A 24,943-nucleotide genomic window follows, 5' to 3' on the forward strand; every position below is an offset into this window, starting at 1 on the left:
ACGTGCTTAAAGCCAGGTACACTCCCAGTCCCGCTGCGTTCAAGAAGAGGGTCGACGCCCTCATAGAAAGAGAGTACCTTGAGAGGGATACCGAGAACCCAGAAGTATACATATATTTGCCCTGAAGATGCGGTAGGACGTAGTAAGCTCTGATTTGCAGCAGCACAACGGAAACAACGTCGCCCTCGAATGTAGAGGAAAGTGAGACTCTGCGGCCGCCCCTCTATCATGTTTTGGCAACGAAATTTTTTCCCTACTGGAAAAATAAAACAATACACACTGCCCGATTAGTATTGTCTTTGCTATAACGTGCCGACAACTAAAAAAAGTCATGATCCATTCCACTCTGCGAAGGTAGTTTACGAGCGACGCTGTTTAGCACACAACGCGGAGGTGACACATAATTTTGAACAAAGGTACTACTCATTTATTGTCTTGATAGGTGGTCATCGTGACGAAAGGTTCGTACACTCATTTATGGTATTCATCGGTGTTCATTATTTCACTCGCTACTGCAATCATATTCTTTGGTAATGTCAAATCTATGCACGTACGGTGCTGGGTGGTCGGTTGGGCCGGATTGGTGTGGAATCGCATATGCCTGCAATACGGAACGCGTAAACCTTTCCCTTTTCGGCACCGACACATCCACATTGAAATCACCGACAACTACAACAGGGGTAGCGGCATAGCTGCTAATCGACGCGAAGTGAGTAGCCATGAAACTTCCGGGACTATGAGTCATTACATTTTTTGCTTGCTTACGGGGGTATGAGCCATTGCTCACGGGGGTATGAGCCATTGATGATGACAGTTTTCGACATGCTGTTCTGTACGTTGTATGAGTGATTAGAAAGAATTTAAGCACTGTTCGCTTCCCTTTTCTGAGTGCTTGTAGCCTCTGCCTTACGGGGCTATGAGCCATTGCATTTTTTGCTTGCTTACGGGAGTATGAATTCTTACGGGGGTATGAGCCATTGATGATGATAGTTTTTGCTCACGGAGAACAAAATTTGCAGGAAACGCTAGCTATCTAAAATTTTGCTGTAGATGGACCTGCCTGCTTGTCGACTTTTAAGGTGAAAGCCTTAAGTTGTTCGTCGCAGTGTCTCATACCCGAAGAAAGCGGCGTAAGGTCCAGTGAGACAAAAGAATAGCAGGAATGGCTCATACCGCCGTAAGCAAGAAAAGATGCAATGGCTGAATATGAACAAAGAAACGAAAGAAAGATAGAAAGAAGAAAGGAAGGAAGGAAGGAAGGAAGGAAGGAAGGAACGGAAGAAGTAACGAAAGAAAGAAAGAAAGAAAGAAAGAAAGAAAGAAAGAAGGAAAGAAAGAAAGAAAGAAAGAACAAACTAAAGAACGAAAGGACCTTTAGGTAGTGCCAGGGTCGTTCAATACATTTATTTTCTTTTAAATATTGAAATTTAGAAATTATAAAATTTTAAATTTAAAATATTTTAGGAAGTATTGAAGGGTCCTGGTAGTGCATTAGCTGCTCGCATGTGTCGTTGAGGAGGTTGACCTACAGCGACTTATGTTTACTTCACACTGCGGCTCGCTAGGTCTTGCAACAAGTCTGACGCCTAACTTAATCCACTACCACGTGTGCAACACACTTTTGCCTTCAAGTGTTACATAAGTGTAATAGCTGCTAATTTCTACGGCTTAAAACTGTTGTCATGACCAACGATGCTCTATGCGATAACGTACGCGCGAGACCGTACCTGCATTTGCTCTTCCATATCCAGGCCTAAGTAATGGTGAGATAATTGTGGTCGCCGTTAAAAGCTGGGCATTTTCTTGCTGCCAATAACGGTGAAACTAAACCTCCCTCTCACAGATATTACATATTACGCACGAATGAGCAGCAGTGTACGCTCATCAAAAGAATCGTGTCGTAATGATTAAAGGAGAATGTTTGGAAATATAATCAAAGCGACGCAAACACCCGGTTACCGATGAGAACAAAGTGAAATGAAACAGTCTGGCTGTTTGTTTTAGCGGTTTTGCATAGACGTTCCTACTCTCATAGCCTTCCAATGAACAAAGAGCAACAAGTTAAAAGGATCAGATAACTTTTTCGTTGTTTTCTTGTCAAGTCAGGGGCCGCCTTACATTTCTATCCAAATCTTGGCCGATCACCCATAATGGGCATGCGCCATCAGAAAAGAGAAAGAGAACGAAACTAAAGCAGATTGCATAGTTAAAAATGCACTGAGACGGAAGTTGGAACTACAGCAACCAATGCATGCAAATAATTTTAGTCGTTAGCTTTTTTTTTTTTTTGCTTGTTCCTAGGAAAGGTGATGGTTTAGTCTAGTTGGCTTTGCATGATTTCATCGTTCCTCAGTTTCGTGTCGTCGCTGTCCGCAGATAACGATAGAGAGAGAGAGCGCAGCACAGGCAGACCCTGGTAAAAGGCGCTTCCATGTATGGAAGCACCTTCCATCAGTAAGAGAGGAAAGTTCGGTCACAGAACGCAAAGCTCGGTTTCCCTCAACCCCACTAGATCTTCCATTGGGTATATGCCACTGGTACAACTGGGTATGTGCACAGGGGCCAGGGTAGGTGTGTGACCCTTCGCGCATCACGTTAGGCGGAAGTCGCGCGATAGCACTCGCATTATCGTGGAAGCTTTGCGGCACAACGGTCATGCCTCGGCATGACCGTTTTGCCCACGTCGCCCACGTCGCCACCGACCCTTCGCGAGTCGGTGGCGACGTAGGCATTTGTTGTCGCGTTAACAAGATGGTGTTTACGGGAGCACAGCCAGTAGTGGCTCGTTAATTGGGCATGCTGTTCTGCGCCTGGCTGCACCGATGTACGCTGAAAACGTCAGCGAACGCTCGAGCATAGGAGAGGAGCGCGGTAGTTAAAACCAGAACGTTATACAACGTCCTTTACACTGAATTGTCATGGAGGTAGCAGGACCTTCTGCACCCGAAGCGATTCAGCGAACTCAAGATTGGCCCTCGCCACAAATAACGCTTAAACATTCGTGTTAAACACGCGTTACCGTCATCAAACTTTTTCTGAATATCTGTAATCAGTCAAGCCTGGCAAAAAAATAACAAAAGACAAGGCTGATCACAAATACCTACGCACGTACAATATCACAATCATACGCACGTAGCTGGCTAGCCAGCATAATTTGGGGTCCTGTAAAGTTTTATCAGAGGAATCAACGAGTTTGCTAAGAGCGATTGGTTGTCAGAGTGACGCGAGCATGTGTGATGACAGCAGCAAACGCAACAAGCCCTTGTCGTATACATTCTAGTACATGTCTTTATATCATCGTTTATTTGGCGCATTACATACGTTATACGTAATAGTTCAGCGGAAACCCGCAAGGTGGAGAGAAATAATTAATTAAGGGAAAGTGAGTTGAGAAAAAGATTGGCTACGATTGGGTGGATGTCTAATTTTACCCTTAATTACATACGTTATACATATGAGCTAACTAGAACGAAGCGCGAGTACTAGTGCAAAATGCTCAGAGACGCAGACGGGGAACGCATGAACAATTTTGACACTCGCTCTCCCACGGGAGATCGCGTCTGCAGACGACTGAAACTCATATTTAAGTTCACAAACGCCCGAACGCTTCAATCCCTAGTCCTTATTTTTCTCTGCGATCCGCCCCAGTTATGAAGGAGCTAGAGAAATATAACAGAATTTCAGCTTCAAATTCTGATTTCTAAGCCGCAGCCCGGCACCTTGTTTAGCAGTGTTTAACGAGCACCCTCCACAGATTCGACCATGGTAAAACGCAGCATCAACGCCAAAGAGCTCTATGGACCAACGATTCATTTTAGATAGCGATGTTAGCGAAAACTCGAGCGCACGACCTTCGGAACGAACGGGGGCGCCGTATCGCGCAGCCACCTCTTTGTGATTACTTTTAAAACGCACAGTTCTCCTCTTTCGGCCGTTTTCGTGGTTGGTCGGTGGTCAAACTCTGCAACGAAAACGTTTACGCGTTTGTTCGCTCTCTCTCTCTCTCTCTGGTTCTTTCATCCGCTCGCTCGCTAATTCTTTCGTTCACTCGTTCGTTAGAGCTATTCGCTCCCATTGACTAACTTCGTCGACGATTGCTGCAGTTTTTATTATGAATAGGACTGCATAATGTAAAGCTAGTTTATTCCGGTTTTACTCCAGTCTCCTGACGTCAAATTCACGTAACCGCCGACGCAATCATCGGGTAGGCACCCTCAGCGTTGTTTGAGCGGTCCGGTCAAACACTATCCTCGTTCATCGGAGGTCACTTTTGTGTGCTTTCAAAGCAAATAGCATTATCTACGTTGAAAGGCTTTTTTTTTTTTTTTAATTGGCTGACATGAAGCAATGAGCGTGCAAAAGTGGAGAGAGTTCAGGTGGGCCGAGCTAGCACCGTGAAAGTGGATAACTGGGTAAGGAGAGTGGTGCGGGCGTCTGCGATTGTTCTGCTTCCCCTTCCTTAGCTTGCAGCGGCTGGTCCAAAATCGCGGCGGCATGCAACAGGGAGTAAAAATTGACTGCGGCTTAACTATACTAGCCCTGGATATGCAAAGAGAAACCTTGGTTTAGCCTGGTTAAGTGTTGGTTTCACTCGGTTAGCCTTTGATTTAGCAGTAATTATTATACTTGCGTGTACAATTATCATTAGGCCAGGTATGACGGCTGTGCCTACGTCGGTGGTTAGACATGTCAGTGATTAGGCTTGGGTAGACACGCATCGTTCGACGGTGCGACGCCTATTGTGCCAAAGGGAAAGCGCAAGTGCTAGACATGCAAAGAGGCGCCGTGAACATGCGCAGCGTCGAAGCACAAAGGGACAAGTTGCGAATGCAGTCGCTACATTGATCTTGACAGTGCGACACCTGTTGCATTCCGGACCCTCTCTAGTCAAGCAGCTCGATGGGCGATATCTGCGGGGTGGTCAGACGCCGCTTGGCGACGACGGCTCAATGCCTCCCACTCCCGCACAACGCTCACAGAAGAAAGCCCGGCCTCACTCTCATGCATGGCCAAGCTGGCATTGACTAGGCGAGTGCAGCGCTCCTCTTAGCCACGCGCGCGGCGAGTCACGTGGTCAGGCGGCGACCCAGCTGCAGAGAGCGCATGCGCCAAGCCGGCGGCGAAGCTCGGCGCGGCGAGTCACGTGACGCGTTGCCAATTGCCAAGGCTACGGCGGAGCTTCAGTCAAACGAAGGTCAAATTGCTGGCGACGGCGAAACTCGGCTCGACGCGGTTAGTAAGTTCTCGGTGAAGAGGAGTTCGCAGAGTGATAGCGTCTACTGCTGAAAGAGCTCGACAGCTCTATACGGCCACGGAAGGGCTTCTTTTTTTGGCAGCGAAGCAGTATGCCTCTACTGTCCAAGAAAATTTGTGTCGTACGCAAAAAACTCCCCATACGTGGGCCGATCCCGGTGATAGTGCAATACCGGCCCGACCCGCAGCAGAGCTGAAGCAGGCGCGTTAAGCACTCCCCATACGTGGGCCGATTCCGAAGATAGTGCAATGCCAGCTGACCCGTAGCGGAGGTGAAGCAGGCGTTAAGCACTCCCCATACGTGGGCCGATCTCGAAGATAGGGCAACGTCGGGCCGACCCGTGGCGGAGGTGCAATTTGCCATTAAGGGGCCCACATACACAGCTTCGCTGGTCATCCTTCTTCACAGAGTGGAAGGGCACTGACATATCTTTATACACAACGAAATCTATTGTCGCCGGCAGCTCCAGAGCAAGTGCCAGAGCCAGTGCTAAAGATGAGCTAGTGCCATTTTCCATACCTGTCGGAACGGGGCACTCCCTGGCTATTCCGAAAACATTTCAGTTTTGTTCGCCTTATCAATTCATTTTAGCGCGCACAAGTTGTCGTCGTTTTCCGACGTCACGTGACAGAAAGGCGAAGTGGGCGTGGCCCGAAAAGAGTTTGATCAGTCGTGGAGGGCTAATGGCAAAATGCAATAGAAACGGATCGGAATTAATTTGCCTTATAGCGCCTCTAGTTTGGCTTTAATTTGACCTATTTTCTTTAATTGAAGAGGTTTGCACCAGTTGATAAAGGAATGTACTACTAATTACCACAAATCCAGAAGGATTAATCAAGTCGCGAAGTTCATACGCTCAAGAAACCTATATATGTGTACTGCTTAAATCTCTACATAGAAACATTGAAAGGAGCTTTTAACCATCACCAAGAAGCTAACGCTTAAAGACAGCACAAATTTCGTGAGCACCTCGGCGTGTATGTCGGCTCCTGCTTGGACAAGAACTCGGGCTGCCACCTCGTCCCCTCTGGCGCAGGCCAGCATGAGCGGCGTCAGGCCGCGCTGGTCGCGCGTGTCCAGCCGCGTTGGTGCTGGCAGCAACGCCAGCGCCTGAGACACCACGGCGGAGCCCGTGCCCTGCTGGCCGCACAGCGACAGCAACCGGAACGCCAACTCGGTCTGCAGTTGGCGCGCCCACTCCTGAGGCACGTCGTCCGTCGACGCGGAGCTCGATCGCCGTAGCAACAGAAGACGCTCTTCGTGAAGTTCTCTGCGAGCATGACCACGAAGGCTATTAGCTTTGTTGCGCATGATTAAACTAATTTTTGGGTCAACTAGGACTTCGTAGGTTCCCAAAGTTACTCTCCGAACAGTACAATTTATCTTCATTTATTGATAAAGAAATATTCAAAACTGTAAAAGCAATTCAGCAGAAACTCCAACATTCTCTCGTAGGACGTCTGCTGGCACACTAGCGCAAAAAAAAAAAGGAAAGAAATCTGTACTGCACATAAACAAATGATCTACATGTGTGTTTACAGTTCTACATCAAAGGGTACGAATTCACTTCGACGTTAAAATACGAGGTTTCAATGGCCTCTGCACTCGGCCATTGAAATCTGGCTGTTGGTGTCGTAACGGCCTTCATCGCGGGTATCTCGCCTATAACGCTTATCAATAAGTGCTGTAATCGCATTTAAAGCTGCTAGATATTAAGAATTACTTCTGTGCCGTTCTTGTGGGCAGAGTTTTATGAACTGGGTAGGCGCGCGTGCTCTGCCTTTATCGAGAACGTCGCTGATGCTTACCCGATAGCCCGCACGGGGCAGTCGACTCCGGGAAGTAAGAGGCGCGCAGCTTGCATGACGTCATCTTGGTCCACGAGGGGTGAGCGCCGGTACTCGGCGTGCGCGTGCGCCACCCGGACCCACTCCACCAGCGGAGGGAGCACCTGATATGGTCTGTAGAACAAAATGCAACCATTCACTCACTCCCGTCTTGTCATTGGAAAGCGAGCGAAGAACTGCGAACCCGCAAAAAAAGCGCCATGAACGCAAGTTCACAGACTGATCGATGAACGCTTGAGCATGTGCATGTGCGTGTGCGTGTCCATACTGTGAGCTTTTCCTCTCTCTTTCTCATCTTTCAAGACCTTTTCACCCTCCCCTAGTTTAGCCAACCAGGCTCAGCTTGAGGACGTATTCTGTGACGATACACTTCGGCGGTACTATCGCCTTGGCCAAGCCGTGGCCATCAGGTTTGCGCGCTGATTGGCTGGTTGCGCAAAATCGGGTGACGTAGTGCTCAACCAGCCATTCAGCTCATCGCATTTTACTCAACCAGCCAATCAGTGCACATCTGATGGCCAAGGCGTTGCCAAGGCGGTGGTATTGAGGATATGGATCGTCGCAGAATACGTCCCCTTAAACCTCCCTGCCCTTTCCCTTATCACTCTTCTTTTTTCTATCTCTATCGGCCTTCTCAGTGATCACTTCTAAAAGCTTTTATGTTGGCTTTTCCGCTAGGTACCATCCCGCAATGTGGCGGCGACCCTGTCTTTAATATCATAATTAGTTGTCAAGCTTTTGCATCGTTCTTGCGTTTGTTCCCGAAGCACGATAGGCCAGAATGAACAATACCGAAGACAATGCGGGGGTTTCGCTCTAATCACTCTTCGGTTCGTCTCTGTCTATAACTAATGAATTGTTATGCGCAAGACTAATTTCTATTTTAATCCCTAGCCTAATCGCTGCTTTACCGAAGTGGTGGCCACCGTGTTCCGGTAATTATGTATTGTGGAAAACAGAGCTTAGAAGCTTTCACGGAGGTCACTTACTAATAAAGTTGAAATTATTGCGCAGTTTTCTCTATTCCTATAAACTCTGGCAGACAAAAGAAATCTCCCCTCAAGATCCTTTAATAAGAATGCCCGATATTTGAATGCAGTCCGACGAGTATCATCCCTACAGGCAGAGTTAATACCTTTCGTAAATGAGCTCAGGCCCCGCCGAACGTCTGGACGATCCATGCTCCGCGTGCTCGAGCTGCGAGCAGCGCATGTAGTGGTAGAGCGCGTGAACTGCTCCTGGGCCCCAGCTGAGTGGCGGACGCTGGGAAGCCGTGCGGCTCCGGTATAGTTGGGTCACCGCTGCTAGGAGTTCGCCTGCACATCCGTCGAAGAAAGAACCCGCTCGTATCTCATACGAGCGCAGCGCTGATGGGACCAAAGGTAGCAGTGGAATCGGACCATATACTGTCATTCCAGGAATGGGATTAGGACACTAGCACCTCGAATTAAGTGCAAAGAACGTTCGCACTTTTTACATTTTCTCGAATGAAACTGAAATGGATGGGGTCTGATCTGATTTCATGAAAAGAGCACAATTTACCCCCGCCCCTCCCTTACCGTGCGCTCTATAGTCCGTTTCCCATAGCCTCAGTCCCGTGACCGTGCACTCACTCAGCTCTGCGATGCTGCCGACGCACGTGGTGAGGAAGCTCTGTTCGTGGGCGTCGCTGGCCGCCGATGGGCTCCGGTGGTGTTCTTCTTTGGACGAAGGCTGCTGGCCCGGCTGCTGGGGCTGCTGTGCGTCCGTACCCTGGCCTCCGCGAACGCTTCCGCACTGCTGAAGCTGTGGAGGCCAGCGGGGCATCGACAGTGCGCCTGCAGAAGTGAGAGAGATATATATGTACGACCACCTTTTGCTAGCTGTTAGATGTATAATCGCGGCGCGCAAACCCTCTCTCTAGCTATAGGCTTCCATAGTGCACACGGTGCGTGTGGACACTATACCTACGTCTGCCAAGGAGCCTGCTAAGATAGGCTCGCCGAGTTGCACGCTACGTCTGCGCACACACCAACACATTACCAGTGAAAGACACCGCCTTCGGGAGTGCTGGCTTTGAGCAAAGATTACTCAGAAAGAATTACAATGCTGCGTGCCTGTCGTTCGTTCGATGGAACCTCGCAAACCATGTCAGCAGTTATTCTAAGAGCGATTTCATTGATAGGGAAAACATAGAGGTCGGCCTAAGCTGGTGTACTCTAGCCTGCTACTTTGCACTGGGGAAGTGTGGATGAAAGTATAGTGATTAATGGTAATGGCGAGCAGGAAAGCAGTCAGTGCGTTTGTACGGTACGTTACATTGCGACCCTGCCAAAGCCAATCGTCTAAGTACCGTTTCGCGCAGGAACTTCAATACTTTCGTTATGTGGCTCGCAGCTTGTAAACTGCCGTGTGCCGCAACAGCCTGTGACAGTGGTTGACTGCCGCCGCCAGCCAGGAAACTGTCCAATATTCGTCTCTCCGGCACATATACTGCGAACTATCATAATAAGCATTCCATTGTTTCAGGCGTTTGACATTGTTCACAAACAGGGCTATTTCAGCTGGCATTAACTTCAACAACAACTCCGAGGAAATGACCAGTATACACTAGTGGGTATAGTATGTGCTCCATACATCTTACTGCACAGGGTTTGCGAAGAATTTTTCATGTGTTCCTGGTTGCACACGGCCAGCTGAAAATACTGGTCGTGCCTCGCGGACCCGCACGGCCTTTCTCAGCCAACGTGCATGCTTTGCTCAGAAGTGAGCGCGCAAATCGCACAGCACTGGAAGTGCAATGGCACACTGAGTTCACATCCACATCAGCGATGCTGTTGCCGTACGCGATTCGTGCGAACGACCCGGTCTTTAAGCTTTGTTCGAAAAAGATAACTGACATGCTGATAAAATATGTGGGCAAAATACTTTTATGGGTTCCGTAAAGATCGTTGTGCGTCACTGCGACACATGTGTGTATTACGGTGAAGTTATGAACATGCGACAATAATACTTGCATACGGAGACCTCAGGAGAGCACCTGAGATTAAAGTCAACCGGGCGGCGCATGATATTCAGGAAAGCCAATGGGAAGGGGGAGGGGGCATCAAAGCTCCAAACTAAAAGGACCCTGGGTTGGGGCCTCCGAGGTCGCAGCCTACCAGGTGTTGTTCACATACAAGATTGCCTGTCCGCAATAGCAGACAGCCGATCTTATACATCACTGGCTTGCGGAGATCTCGGCAAGCGCCCAACCCCTGAACCAGCTCGAGTTCCAGTTGTGGTGTTCTTGTTGCTCCTTTGGTGCGCTGGGGCGCCCCAAAGTGTGCTATATAATGACACGTTGTATACACTTAGTACTTATGCAAATTCGCACACCTTTTCATCACAACACAGTAAGCATGTTTCACCGCATTGCTGAATTGTTATGTGGTGAAGCCATTATAAAGCACATATAATACTCTTGTTCAAAATGTGAAACCAACTTCACGGAATGCTGCAGGAGCATCCTCTATATAATGAAGCAGCAATTACGCGATTATATACAGCAATCATCATCGTCACAAAATATGTTAGATGCTGCTTATTTTGTTTAAAAAGGAGAAAACAATGACCGACTCCTGTGACTTTTTTGAGTAGTCTAATCACTGCGGAAAGTAGTCTGAAAGCATCAATAAGTATACGTAGGTTACATGAGCATTAGTTACACGCGTATACTTGAGACAATTTCAAGTTGCAAGAAACTCCTGTAACGTTTTAGAAGCGACTCTCTGGAACGCAATGTTTGGCCTATTTGGCCAGCTCAGAACTGCCGCTTCTTCTCAAGCATCTACTATTTAACATAACACGCATCCGCTCCAGGTCTTCTCCTTACTACTTCCCACTCAGTATTCTTTGTTTGACCACTGGAAATCGTTCGGTGCAGTTCAGGGAATCCCTCTGGGTCAGGACTACGAGCCTCTGACGCCATGAAACTCGGCGTGGCGGAACATGTGAGGATTGTTGCGAGAAGAGGAACGGTGAGATAACTCCCCCATACGCACTTGTGTAGCCCATAACTGCTCTTTCGGGTAGTAAAATGGAATCTGTGCTCCCAACTTTGCTTCGCTTTACGTCTTCACTGCAGAGCGTTGAAAGATGTTCGTTTCGTCAGAAAGAATTACGAGCGAGAGAGCGATCAACCAATCATAATACGCGCTTGCCAGCGGCCAGAAGCTGATTATTGTAAATTGACGAATGAACAGACACTTTCCGGTCACAGTATAGCCTGATAACTCTTGTTTACAGTAAAGTCAAACGTGGACTCCAGGCCGTGCTTCTATTCGTCTTCTCTGCACAGCATAAATGCGCGCGGCGAAGATGTGGTACAGAGAAACGCTCAGGCGATGGAACTATCCACCGAGCATCACAAGCCTCAGTGCGATGGCACATTAGTTATTTATGCGTGCACACGAAGGAAGGCACAATTCTGCTGTCTTCCTAGCACGTAACTGCTGAACGCAGCACAATTAACTTTGAAGCCCTAAACTTCATTATTGTTACGTCTTCGCTGCATAACAAACTGCAATGCAGCAAAGTCACAATACAGATCGATGCTGCGGAGATGGAATGATTACCGAAGCGTTACCAAGAGCCTTAGCTTCAAGAGCCTCACGAGCGCAAGAATCACGAGACTTGGCACCGTTGTACAAGTGGTGATTGTTGCGAACGAGGGGACGGACACACGAACAAGATGAAACGCTCAGCCCATTTTACAAGCTCTTAACCGCTGTTAGCAGTAAAATAAATGAATGACTAAATAAATAAATGAAACATTGGTATTTAGGTAACCCTCGTATATGCGTTGCGACCAACATTGAAAACATGCGTCTTCGATGTGGTTATTGCGCAAACCAGCCGTATAAGGATTACTTTATCGATCGTTACTCTGCTAAAATAAATGTATTTCCGACTAGTCATGGTCACAAAATGACTACCTTGAACACTTTACGTTTAAAGTCTGCACATTACCATTCTGTACATAAATTGTGCCCATTTCTTTCAACTCGATGAACGAATATTCAGCTTCAACCAAATAGAACGAAACAGTGTTAAATAAGCACCCTCACCGAATTAATATGATGGCCCTTCCGTCAGGATAATTATGCGTAAGTGTGTGCGTGTATTCATCGGCTACGCCATCCCGTGTTTCTCGCGCGCGTTTATGTGCCAAGGCCTCTTCTTCGTAGATGCACTCGCGGAAATTCGGCGCATTTCTTTCTTTACTGCTGACCTACTGACGTACCCTCTCTTCGATCGCCTGGGCGAGCCATAAGAATATTTCTTTCACCGGCGGTATTCGTGCTCAATTCTAAACTCATCTTGCTCTCTCTCTGTGGGATTTTGTCGTCACCTTTCCCTCACTGGCCGCCGATGTTCAAACATGGTTCAGACTTACACCATTCTGAATTACAGAAAAGAAAAACTCGAAACAAAATTTATTTTTAAACCCGACGCTTCGGAGCCTGACCGACTACTTCTTCAGAGGCGGGACGGCATGAAGCGTAGTAGTGCTTATATGCGTTTCTCGCGCTTTGACAGGCTCGCAGACACTTTCCTAGACCTTGAGAACAGATATTTGCGGAATATTTGCCTTTGATTTTACGTTGTTCTTACTTAACGTTACACTAAGGGAATGCCAGCAAACTTGAAGAAAGAGGGAAATGATCGAGAGGCAGACGTAGACAAAGCGACAGGAAGGTGGCTTTTGTCTCTTCTTTAGAATTTGCTGGTATTCTCCTAGTATAATCACGTACCAAACTAACCCAACAAGCCACTCTTATGAACTTAATTAGGTGCACTAAGGTAGAAAGTAGCTGTGCCAGCAGAGCATGCGATTATTTCCCAATGTATCACACGAACTTTCCACTTATCTGGCCAGTATTTGTGAACCGGGGATACGTTGTTCGTATCCGTGAAGCGTAGAGCTAATACTGGGATAATAAAAGCTTGAAATTTACACCCTTCGTAGGGTTTATAAAAGCAATGTAGAGGAAGTCTTTAATATAGCGCAAGCTTCGCGCACTTAGTACCAGCCTTGCGGCGAACAACTAGACACAGGTAGACACGGCCATCTTAAGAAGCAATCAGAGTGTGTTGTCTACAAACCTAGCCGTCAGTAACGTACTCGCACTCCCCCGAACCTTTTTTCGTTAGTACTCTGTCATAGAAAGTCGTCGTTTCGATCTACTGTTATAAATGCGACAGCTTGTGTTTGCGATGTTGGACGGGATAGTGATTTCGGAGCTGCTGCACAATGAGAGTTGACCGCACTAAGGAAGGAGTCAAGAATGGGAACAGGGGGTGGAATGAAGAGAAATGATCCTAGTCGGTAACAAATGGCATGCGATACAACAAACGAGGACGCCCTACGAGCAATATCGTCGACAGGGTGTTCATGTTAATTATGACGCATGCCCTTTTTAGAGACTAGGATCAATCCACTTCATTTCACCTCCTCTCTCTCTTTTACTCTTTTCTCAATGCAGCCAACTGTCATTGTGCCACACTACGAAAACTACTATACCATCTAACACTGCAAACACAAGCTGTCGCCTTTGTAACAGCAGAAAGAAACAACGGCATTCTATGACACAGCACCTGCATTGAGTTACCTGCTCGACGCAAGTTTCCTAGTAATAACGTATACGCCTGCTCTTTTGAATGAATCCATTGCAACTAGCCCTAACTTTAATGTGGTCAACTGAGGGCACGTCTCAGAGTGCATCATGTAAACTCTGAGTTCCACCGCGGAATTCTTACTAAAGTTCACTAGCACAATTGATAACACTGGACGGAGTTGAAAGAGGCGACAATCACCTTTCCCGCTTAACACCACATGAATATTGGAACGAACCGAACGTAATCTTCCTTCGCGGCGATTTTCACTTTGACCTTGTCTCCTTGGATATTCTCTGCACGGACGATTTGGAAAGTGTTCTGTAGGCTATCCGCGGTTCGCTGAGCAAAATCAACGTATACACGCTGAAAGCCCGCTCCCCGGGAACGCTTTATTATTCAGTCATGAACGCGAAGAAGGTTTTCTTTCTTTCTTTCTTTCTTTCTTTCTTTCTTTCTTTCTTTCTTTCTTTCTTTCTTTCTTTTCTGTTCATGCTCGCAACTCAGCCCTACGTAAAAAGGGCCACACCGCGTGGAAGAGTAATTGAAAAGAAAGACAGCACAACAGTTGGATGTACACATGTTCGCGCTCGTGTATCGGATCTAATTAGAATTCAGGAGGCGAGAGCGACTCCTCTTTCGGGCCAGAACCAGTTCGCCCTCTGGTGGCTCAACTCAGGTGAAAGGCGCCGTGTGCGGTGGATACAGGCGGGCGAAGGAGGCAAGGAAAGATAACGCTTAAGAGCCAGATAGATGACAAACTATGAAACGCAAAAGAAAGAGAAAAAGAAATATCAAAACGTTCGACAGACAGAGGGCAGGGCTACGAGTATAATTTAAGCAAAGAGTCCCCCTGTCGCTCTCCTCTACGCCCTCCTGAAGCAACGGCCGAAGAAGCGCGCCAAAGAGGCTTGGTGTTCGACCTCTATCCTTAGCGCCGGCCGTGAAGATTACTCGGGCATGCAGTTTACTAGGCGGCGGCTTTGGCAACCCTCGGTCGTAAAGATCAGCTCGCGTGGACGCTGTCTCGAGGCACGTACAGATGCTACTACGCCGTGGATTTTTATTTCGCTTTCCGTTTCTCGTTTCTAATCTTTCCAACTGCCTCTGAAAGCGAAACCGCACGGCGCCGTGGAGTGTAGACGTGTGCGGGCGGCGACCCTATCACGCACAGTGCGGATGGCGGCGGTCCGTCGATGTTGCGAGGGGGCGTGCGCGACTGTATGGCGACGAACCCATCCAGCACCGGTTGGCTCGTTATTTACCTTTTTTTTTCGCTTTTACTTTGTTTTTCTGTTCTGTACATCGTTCTCTGTGTTTTACTTCGACTCTGTCAGCCATTGATAAGTCTAGGAAGGAGCAAAAGCTAAAAGGACTGCGATGGTCAGAAAAGACGACCGAAGGTCTTAGCGAGATGAAATAAGCGAACAAACGCGACGAATAAGGGACAAGTGGTAGAGCTCACGGATGTACATTAGTTCCGCTTTGATGAGCAAACGTATTGCGCGGACCTGTTGCCTTTGGCCAGTGAGCCTGCGCGACCCTCCTTGCGCGATGAGAGTTCATCCGTTGTTTATTGAGTCATTACCCACGGCAACGAACTCACTAACGCGACTTGGCGATCTGCCATTGTAAGCAAAGGCGACATTACTAGCTCGTAAGGGCTAGCTACTATTACAGTTCACTGCGCGGAAGAGCACCAAAGGCGAAAAAAAAAGAAACATGCAGTTTCATGGTACGACGAGTGCAGACCATGGGATAACTTGACTATGTTGGTTAGGTGTGCTAAAAGCCCGCCTAGGTGTCACATGTGCTCGCTTGCTGTGATAATAAACCTGTCAATGTCTTTTAAACATGAAGTGGCCAGCAGATACAAGAAATGTGCGCAGTCAGTTGGCTGAACTGCGCTATGCGCGTGAGGAAAGCATGGGCAGGAAGACGGGGACAAGCTAGAGATTAAACGTATGCTCCACACAGGCACATTAGCGTCTGCGACAGATTCCCAGGCCATAGTATTGTCCAGTATCCTACAAGAAGCCATAGCTGTGCACTATTCAGCTTTCTGCCCTTACATACTCTGAATGCAAATGATTTTCGCTCGGAGTACAGAGCAGGCGTAATACATATCCGCGGACCTGTTTCGCTCGCTTTATGTTTCATCAGTGCGAACGCAGTGTCGTTCGATCGGCTTTGTTCGGGGAGTTTACATCGTTGTGCTCCGTCGCGCGAGCATCCGCACGTTGCGCAGTAATGACCGAAAAGTAGCTCCCCTTTTAAGTTCGTCGAATAGGTGACCTACGGTCCCTACGTATAGATCACTTCTCGTTATATAGAACGAAACATTTGTCCAGAGGGAGCCGAATGCATGTGCAGTGGCAATGCATTCTGCGTAAAAGGCGCGTACAGACGTCAGCAGCGACCTACACGTGGTACTTTTATCTCAAGCCGTCGTCCCACGGGGCCGAAGTTGAGCGTCCGACACTTCAACGGCTGTGACGTCATTACGGAGTCTTCCTTAAGTGAGAAGAAAGACAAATACGTGAACCTTATTCGTGGGTCTATCTAGAAAGAAAAAACGGCGAACTGAGGCGCGCCTGCAGCGGCAGAAAAGAAAGAAAGAAATGCCCTTCTTCAAGAACGCTTCTGCTTAGGTTACATACTGTACAGTGTGGCATGACTGAAGATTACCACTTGCTCCTGCCATGTAAACAATGTTCGTTTTATAGAAGCACTCAATACTGTTCGCAATCAATCGACAATGGCACATGATCGTCTGGAGATAAAAGCTCGAAGCCCGCCCATCAATTGAAAAAGAAAGAAAGAATTGCAAATGTGGATAGCAAACCTTCTCGAAAGCCGAGACAGACGACGATGACGGCCAGATTCGCGAGAGGTCGACGCAACCGCCAATAAAAAAAAAAAAAGAAAACGTTGCAGGAACGAGAAGACTTAAGCAGCACCGCCACATTCATTGTGGTAGCTCTCGTGCAAGCACGTATACATTTGGTTTTCCTTTTCTCTTCTTTCTTTTTTTTTTTCGTTCTGTTCACAACACAATCTGCTCGGCGCGCATCCGGACTTGAACCGCGATTTTCGCGGGACTGGGCGTCGGAGGATGGGGAATCCGTCGTGATGCATCGCGGACGGAGACACAAATTACAGTGATTTGTGCCCCCTTCCCTATTTCTCTGTTCTCTTCCTCTTCCTCCTCCCTGTCGCCGTCGCAGGGCCCTCGGCGCCACGCCGCCGAAGCAGGGGCGACGTCCGCGAAGAGAGCGCCGGCCGCTGCACGTGCACGACCGACGTCGCCGCCGCGACCAGCCGGGCGTCAGACGGCGCGCGGACACGTACGCCCCGGCGGCACCGTATGGGGGAGGGGCTCCGTTTCGTGCGCGTGTGCGGACAAAATGCCGACCTCGTGGAGCGTGTGTCGCAAGAAACCTCCAAAGTGGCGCTGGAGCGAGCGCCGCGCGATGCTTCCTGCGTCGACTGTCGCAAGCCGGACGACACCTCGGGATGGGCGAGCTGAAAGAAGTGCTGGGCTCAGCTAGACGAATTATCCGGGGGAGAATAAGAGGCAGGCACTGGACTGTTGCGTAGTCGTGGCTGTTTCCAAGCGAGTTTTAAATCTTACGCTTGCTTACACCTGACGGCGCGGTCAGGCTTGTATATATTTTAGTGCGGACGCCACTGTTCAACCTGTTCCCAGACAACTGCATTGCTTATAGAAAGCGCTACACTTTATTGATACGCGACCGCCTGGTGCCCGATAGCCAGCTGAGGTCAAATCGAGCGCGGCAAGGCAGGTATCGTGATGACAAGAATGAAAAAGAAAGAACAACGGAAAGGTTGGACGGCATATCAACCTCCAGTTCAAGTCGATGAAAGGCAAGGTGTTTCTGAAAGAATTGGGAGTGAGATAAAAGAAATATAAGGTTTTGCGTGCCAATACCACGATGTGATTATGAGGCACGTCGCAGTGGGGGACTCCAGGATAATTTGGACCACGTGGGGTTCTTTAACGTCCGCCTAAATGTAAGTACACGGAGGTTTTCGCATTTTGCCCCCATCGAAATGCGGCCGCCGTGGCCGGGATTCGATCCGGTGACCTCGTGCTTAGCAGCGCAGCATCAAATCCATAAGCAACCACGGCAAGGCAGGGTGAGATGGGGCCAGAATCACAGCGCACCACACTTTATGGCATCACCGCTCGCGTGAGGGGAGGAGCGTCGGACTCCTAAACATTTGGACTGCATTATCTTCAGGATTGGCGCTCATTTTTAAACTGCACTATTTTCGGGATCAGCCCGCATTTTGACGCATGATGACGTGTTCATTAATTTCAAATAATTGCCTAGGTTTTACATACCAAAGCTGCGCTCTGATAATGAGGCACGCCATGGTGGGGGGAAAGAGTCTGTGGCGTAATGGTTACATATCGGGCATCTGTGCTATAGAGGTCCCCTATTCAGACCAAGGTGTTGACTGATTCATTATATACAGAACATTACGGCGACCAGTGGTCCCAGCAATTTTCCCAGTAGCATATCCTTGTATGCGCTGTAGGTGATGTTTGAAGCATATATCGAACCACATTTTTACGCTGCACGAAAGAAGCTAGAAACATACCCAATGCAGGAAAAGTGGTGGTAAATCATTAAGAAAGATTCGTTTTTTTTTTATTAAAAAAATGGCTGTTTCGCAGTAAGCCGAAGGATTGAAAGCGATAGCAACGTTTAGCGTAACGCTGAAGGCGTTTGAAATGGTTGGAGCGATGACCACGGCCAATGGCGTTGCATGCGTCGCGTCTCGGATGGGATGCCGGACATTGCATGGGAAGGTAGGGAATGCAATGAAGTTGCGGAAGTTCATCTGGGATTGAAGCAGGTATTTCCTATTCCTCCATTGTTGTTCACGCTTTATAGTGAAGAAAAGCACTGAATTAGGTTTTCCTCTATCTTACATACGTAATGGGCAAAAGGTGCAACAAAAGGTCCATGGGCTAATGCATGCGGACGATATAGTGCTACTAGCGGACAATACAAAAGATTTACAGACTTGTGAATATAAGTGGCAATGCAGCAGCAAATCTAGGCCTCAAGTTTATCACAGAGAAATCGGGAATTATGATATTTAATGGAGAGGCAAGAGATGACATAGTATCAATTCAATAGGAAGTCATGCCCATAATCAAGCAATTTGAAATGCCTAGCTGTACACGTGGACGAGGAATACATAATCATCATCAGCAACAGCATCATCGTATTGTCACGTGGTAGTGACGGTGAAGAAAGAAGCAATACGGTGGAATACAAAACTAGCTTTTATTGGGCGAACCTGTGCCCACAAAAACAGGCTACACTTATAGCACAACGATAGCGGCGAACACGGTCGGCGATCGTCGGAAAAACTGATTAGCGGGTCAAGCGCGTCGGCTTTTATAGATCAGTCGTCGAATGTTCCAGATTAACTGATGGGACCCGCGTGTCTTCCACAAAGTTCTACACCATTCGTGTCACGCGATGAAATCTGATAACACAAGGTTCGGCGACAACAGACACGCGGATAGAAGCGTCGATAACTTTCCAGGAACGTCGGATACATGCAGGCGCGTCCCTCGCTGTGCGATTACAGTTGTTAAGCGGCGAAACGTGGTTGCCCGATAAAGATAAGTACACGTGTCATTACCCCCCTCTTAAAAAGCATCGACCCGATGCTGCTAACAAACGAAAGTAACAAAGAAAAGCACTCGTAGCAAAGAAAACAACAAACTAAGGAAGTTCATCAGCGTCCGTAAAATGGTTTAAGGCGCACCACGTGGACCACTTCAGATCGTGCGCGGCGCCGCTGTGAGTGCGAAATGCCGTCTGGCACGACCTCATAGTCTAGTGCGCCAATACGTCGGATGACCTTGTAGGGTCCGAAATAGCGTCGCAGCAGCTTCTCACTGAGTCCTCGCCGGCGTATCGGGGTCCATACCCAAACACGGTCGCCGGGCTGGTACTCGACGAAGCGTCGTCTGAGGTTGTAGTGTCGGCTGTCGGTACGCTGCTGGGTCTTGATCCGTAGGCGGGCGAGCTGTCGGGCTTCTTCGGCGCGCTGGAGATAGGTAGCGACGTCAACATTCTCTTCGTCACTTACGTGCGGCAGCATGGCGTCAAGCGTCGTCGTCGGGTTCCTGCCGTAGACCAGCTTGAACGGCGTGATCTGTGTTGTTTCTTGCACCGCCGTGTTGTACGCAAAGGTTACGTACGGCAGGATCGCGTCCCACGTCTTGTGTTCGACGTCGACGTACATTGCTAGCATGTCGGCGAGGGTCTTGTTCAGGCGCTCCGTGAGACCATTCGTCTGCGGATGGTAGGCAGTTGTCCTCCTGTGGCTTGTCTGGCTGTACTGCAGAATGGCTTGGGTGAGCTCTGCTGTAAAAGCCGTTCCTCTGTCGGTGATGAGGACTTCTGGGGCACCATGTTGCAGCAGGATGTTCTCGACGAAAAATTTCGCCACTTCGGCTGCGCTGCCTTTTGGTAGAGCTTTAGTTTCAGCAAAGCGGGTGAGATAGTCCGTCGCCACGACGATCCACTTATTCCCGGATGTTGATATCGGAAACGGCCCCAACAAATCCATCCCAATCTGCTGGAATGGTCGGCGAGGAGGTTCGATCGGCTGTAGTAATCCTGCTGGCCTTGTCGGTGGTGTCTTGCGTCATTGGCAGTCTCTGCATGTCTTGACGTAACGGGCGACGTCGGCGGTCAGACGCGGCCAGTAATACTTTTCCTGTATCCTCGACAGCGTCCGGGAGAATCCGAGGTGCCCAGCGGTTGGATCGTCGTGTAGGGCGTGCAGTATCTCTGGACGCAGCGCTGATGGTACAACAAGAAGGTAGCTGGCGCGGACTGGTGAGAAGTTCTTCTTCACGAGCAGGTTGTTTCGTAGCGTGAACGAAGACAACACGCGCTTAAATGCCCTAGGGACAACGTCGGTGTTCCCTTTCAAATACTCGACGAGGCCTTTTAGCTCCGGGTCTGCTCGTTGCTGTTTAGTGAAGTCTTCCGCGCTTATTATCCCAAGGAAGGCGTCGTCGTCCACGTCGTCTTGCGGCGGGGGATCGATTGGAGCGCGTGATAAGCAGTCGGCGTCGGAGTGTTTTCTTCCGGACTTGTATATTACCGTTACGTCATATTCTTGTAGTCTGAGGCTCCACCGCGCCAGCCGTCCTGAAGGGTCCTTTAAGTTAGCTAGCCAACACAACGCGTGGTGGTCGCTGACGACTTTGAATGGCCTGCCATAGAGGTAAGGGCGGAATTTAGCTGTAGCCCAAATGATGGCGAGGCATTCCTTTTCAGTCGTAGAATAATTGCTTTCCGCTTTTGACAGCGACCGGCTAGCATACGATATCACCCGTTCAAGTCCTTCTTTCCTCTGGACTAGGACGGCACCGAGGCCTAGGCTACTGGCGTCAGTGTGGATTTCAGTATCGGCGTCCTCGTCGAAGTGTGCAAGTACCGGCGGCGACTGCATGCGTCGTTTGAGTTCTTGAAATGCGTCGGCCTGCGGCGTTTCCCAATTGAACTCGACATCAGATTTCGTTAGATGTGTTAGCGGCTCCGCGATGCGCGAAAAGTCCTTGACAAAGCGCCTATAGTAGGCACACATGCCAAGGAATCTGCGCACTGCCTTCTTGTCGATTGGCTGCGGGAACTTTGCGATGGCAGCTGTCTTCTGCGGGTCGGGGCGCACTCCAGATTTGCTGATGACATGGCCTAGGAATAGAAGCTCATCGTAAGCGAAGCGACACTTTTCCGGCTTCAGGGTGAGCCCTGATGACTTGATGGCCTCTAATACTGTCGCAAGCCGCTTAAGGTGATCGTCGAAATTTCTGGCGAAGACGACGACGTCATCCAAGTAAACAAGACAGGTCTGCCACTTCAATCCTGCTAAAACCGTGTCCATCACGCGCTGGAACGTTGCAGGCGCCGAGCACAGTCCAAACGGCATAACCTTGAATTCATAGAGGCCGTCTGGCGTGATGAAGGCGGTTTTTTCGCGATCCCTTTCGTCGACTTCTATTTGCCAGTAGCCAGACTTGAGGTCCATCGATGAGAAGTATTTAGCATTACAGAGCCGATCTAATGCGTCGTCTATCCGTGGGAGGGGGTATACGTCTTTCTTCGTGATTTTGTTCAGTCGACGATAATCGACGCAGAAACGTAGGGTTCCATCCTTTTTCTTCACTAAAACAACTGGAGACGCCCACGGGCTTTTCGACGGCTGGATGATGTCGTCGCGCAGCATTTCGTCGACTTGTTGTCTTATAGCTTCGCGTTCTCGCGTCGAAACTCGGTAAGGGCTCTGGCGTAGTGGTCGAGCACTCTCTTCGGTGATTATGCGATGCTTTGCGACTGGTGTTTGTCGAATCCTTGATGACGTCGAAAAGCAGTCTTTGTATCGTCGAAGCAGACTTCTGAGCTGTTGCTGCTTAATCACGGGGAGACTTGGATTTATGTTGAAGTCTGGCTCGGGAACTGCGGTCGTCGGGGTAGGTGCAACAGAATCCGAGAGGACAAAGGCATCGCAGATGTCACGTGGTAGTGACGGTGAAGAAAGAAGCAATACGGTGGAATACAAAACTAGCTTTTATTGGGCGAACCTGTGCCCACAAAAACAGGCTACACTTATAGCACAACGATAGCGGCGAACACGGTCGGCGATCGTCGGAAAAACTGATTAGCGGGTCAAGCGCGTCGGCTTTTATAGATCAGTCGTCGAATGTTCCAGATTAACTGATGGGACCCGCGTGTCTTCCACAAAGTTCTACACCATTCGTGTCACGCGATGAAATCTGATAACACAAGGTTCGGCGACAACAGACACGCGGATAGAAGCGTCGATAACTTTCCAGGAACGTCGGATACATGCAGGCGCGTCCCTCGCTGTGCGATTACAGTTGTTAAGCGGCGAAACGTGGTTGCCCGATAAAGATAAGTACACGTGTCAGTATTGTCACGTTGTAGTGAAGGTACCCGCCGCGGTGGCATAGCGGCTATGGTGTTGCGCTGCTAAGCGCGAGCTCGCGGGATCAGATCCCGGTCGCGGCGGCCGCATTTCGATGGGGGCTCAATGCGAAAACGCCCGTGTCCCGTGCATTTGGGACACGTTAGAGATCCCTTGGTAGCCAAAATCAATCCCGAGTCTGCCACTACTGCGTGCCTCTAAATAAAATCGTGGTTTGGTACGTAAAACCCCAGAATTCATTTCAATTGTATTGAAGCAGACGAACACACTACAATACAGTTGAACCCTTTGGGGTGCATATCTGTCCCACAACGATAATCGTCATCTGCCTTGCTAGCGTTTCCTTTTTTGAAAACGCTGCGCTCGCTACTTTCCTGTCGAGAATGTTCTGTCATGCTGATAACGCGCATGCCGTTCGTGACTTGGAAGTACCGGGCTCACAGCATTAAAGAAAGGAAATGCGGGCAAGACAGATGGCGATTATCGTTGTGCGGCAGGATACGCCCCAAAGGGTTTAATTTTGTTTAAGAGTGTACACTCTCACGTACGATAACACTATACACTCTTACGTTCCATAACCGTCATCTGTTTTGCCCATATTTCCTTTCCTTAACATTGCGAGCCCGGTACTTCGAAGCCACAAACGACATGCGTATTATGTGCGTGAGATAGCATTCTCGACAGGAAAGTAGCGAGCGCAGCGTTTTCAAGAAAGGAAACGCAAGCAAGACAGATTACGATTATTGTTGTGTGGCAAGATACGACTCAAAGGGTGTGCATTTGTTTAAGAGTATACCCTCTAAAAAAAGTTTACGCCCTTTGAGGTCTCTATCTGCCACACAACGACACTCTTAGGCAAAGTTACACCCTTTGGCTTGCCCCTTCTGCCACACAACAATAATCGCTATCTGCCTTGATGCGTTTCCTTTCTTTAACTCTGCGAGCCCGGTACTTTCCAGTAACGAACGGCACGCGCGTTATCAGCATAGAACTGTTTACACCCTTTGGAGAGCCCCGTCTGATAACGCGCGTGCCATTCGTCACTGGAAAGTTCCGGGCTCGCAGCGTTAAAGAAAGGAAACGCATGAAGGCAGATAACGATTATTGTTGTGTGGCAGAAGGGGCAAGCCAAAGGGTGTAACTATGCCTAAGAATGGATATTCGTCATCTGCCTTGCTTGCGTTTCCTTTCTTGAAAACGCCGGGCCCGCTACTTTCCTGTCGGCTATGCTACGTCATGCTGATAACGCGCATGCCGTTCGTTACTGGGAAGTACCGCGTTCGAAGCGTTAAAGAAAGGAAATGCGGACAAGCCAGATGACATTTATTGTTGTGTGGCAAGATAAGACTCAAAGGGTGTAAACTTTTCTTAGTGTGTAGCGAAAACCGTGAATCGAGAAACCAACTCTTCTTTGGGCGAACCTGTGACTACACGAACAAGTGGCACTCAAAGCACAACGATAGCGGCGAGCACAGTCGGCGTTCGTCAAAATCGAATCTGAGGGTCAAGCGCGTCGGCTTTCATACATGGCTCATAGAAAGTTCCAGCGTAATCGCAGGTACCTGCGTGCCTTCCAGGAAGTACTGCCCAGTTCGTGTCACGCATACAGATAACACAAGGTTCTGTTACAATAGACAACGGATAGAACGATCCAGAACATTGGAGAAATCCCGATATATGCAGGCGCGTCCTGCGTTGAGCGACAGCGCTTAACATTTGGACGGCGGTGAAAAGCGTTCGCACGAGAAATAGAACCAAGTACACGTGTCAATATCGTGGCACTTGTCACCCGATGTGAGATGCGCGCCGCGTGGCGTCGATACGCGCGAACTTTGCATTGCAGTTGCGTTGCATTCCACCAATTGTCACGTAACGCAGCAGTTACATGGTATCGTGCTACGTAACCTGAGGCAAAGCGCAATATAGCCCGTATGACAAGAGAAGGGAACGAAGAAACAGCGCTGCTAACTGCCTTCGTTCCCTTCTGTTGTCCTACGTGCTATCTTGTGCTTTGCCTCAAGTTATGCAGTACGAACTAGCCCACCAGTCTGTTCCCTTGAACTTCATCGTGCCACGTGTCAAGGGATGTGACGTTCGCAAGGTGCGAACTACTGCTGAAGAAGCGAATCGTAGAGCTACGCACGCGGCTGCAACCAGGCAACGACGGGCTCAACAGACCGCTGTGCAGAGAGCA

General features: G+C 48.9%; 2 protein-coding genes across 2 annotated transcripts in view; one reads left to right on the forward strand and one right to left on the reverse strand.

The window, feature by feature from the left end:
- Positions 1-284, forward strand: part of LOC129386279 (cullin-3-like) — a 2,483-nt gene extending 2,199 nt beyond the window's left edge. Inside the window, exon 1 of the mRNA XM_055074066.2 lies at positions 1-284. This exon is cut by the window's left edge and continues 2,199 nt beyond it. Coding sequence (XP_054930041.1) covers positions 1-125 — 125 coding nt within the window. The 3' untranslated portion in view covers positions 126-284.
- LOC126536530 (ankyrin repeat and BTB/POZ domain-containing protein 2) overlaps positions 1-24,943 on the reverse strand; it is a 133,939-nt gene that overhangs the window by 29,247 nt on the left and 79,749 nt on the right. The window contains exons 8-11 of the mRNA XM_050183538.3: positions 8,715-8,918; positions 8,237-8,417; positions 7,063-7,215; positions 6,224-6,524 (exon numbers count right to left, since the gene is read on the reverse strand). Of these exons, the coding sequence (XP_050039495.1) occupies positions 6,224-6,524; positions 7,063-7,215; positions 8,237-8,417; positions 8,715-8,918 (839 nt within the window). The remainder of the gene's footprint in view (positions 1-6,223; positions 6,525-7,062; positions 7,216-8,236; positions 8,418-8,714; positions 8,919-24,943) is intronic.

Source organism: Dermacentor andersoni, chromosome 4, assembly GCF_023375885.2.
Source record: "Dermacentor andersoni chromosome 4, qqDerAnde1_hic_scaffold, whole genome shotgun sequence".
NCBI lineage: Eukaryota > Metazoa > Arthropoda > Arachnida > Ixodida > Ixodidae > Dermacentor > Dermacentor andersoni.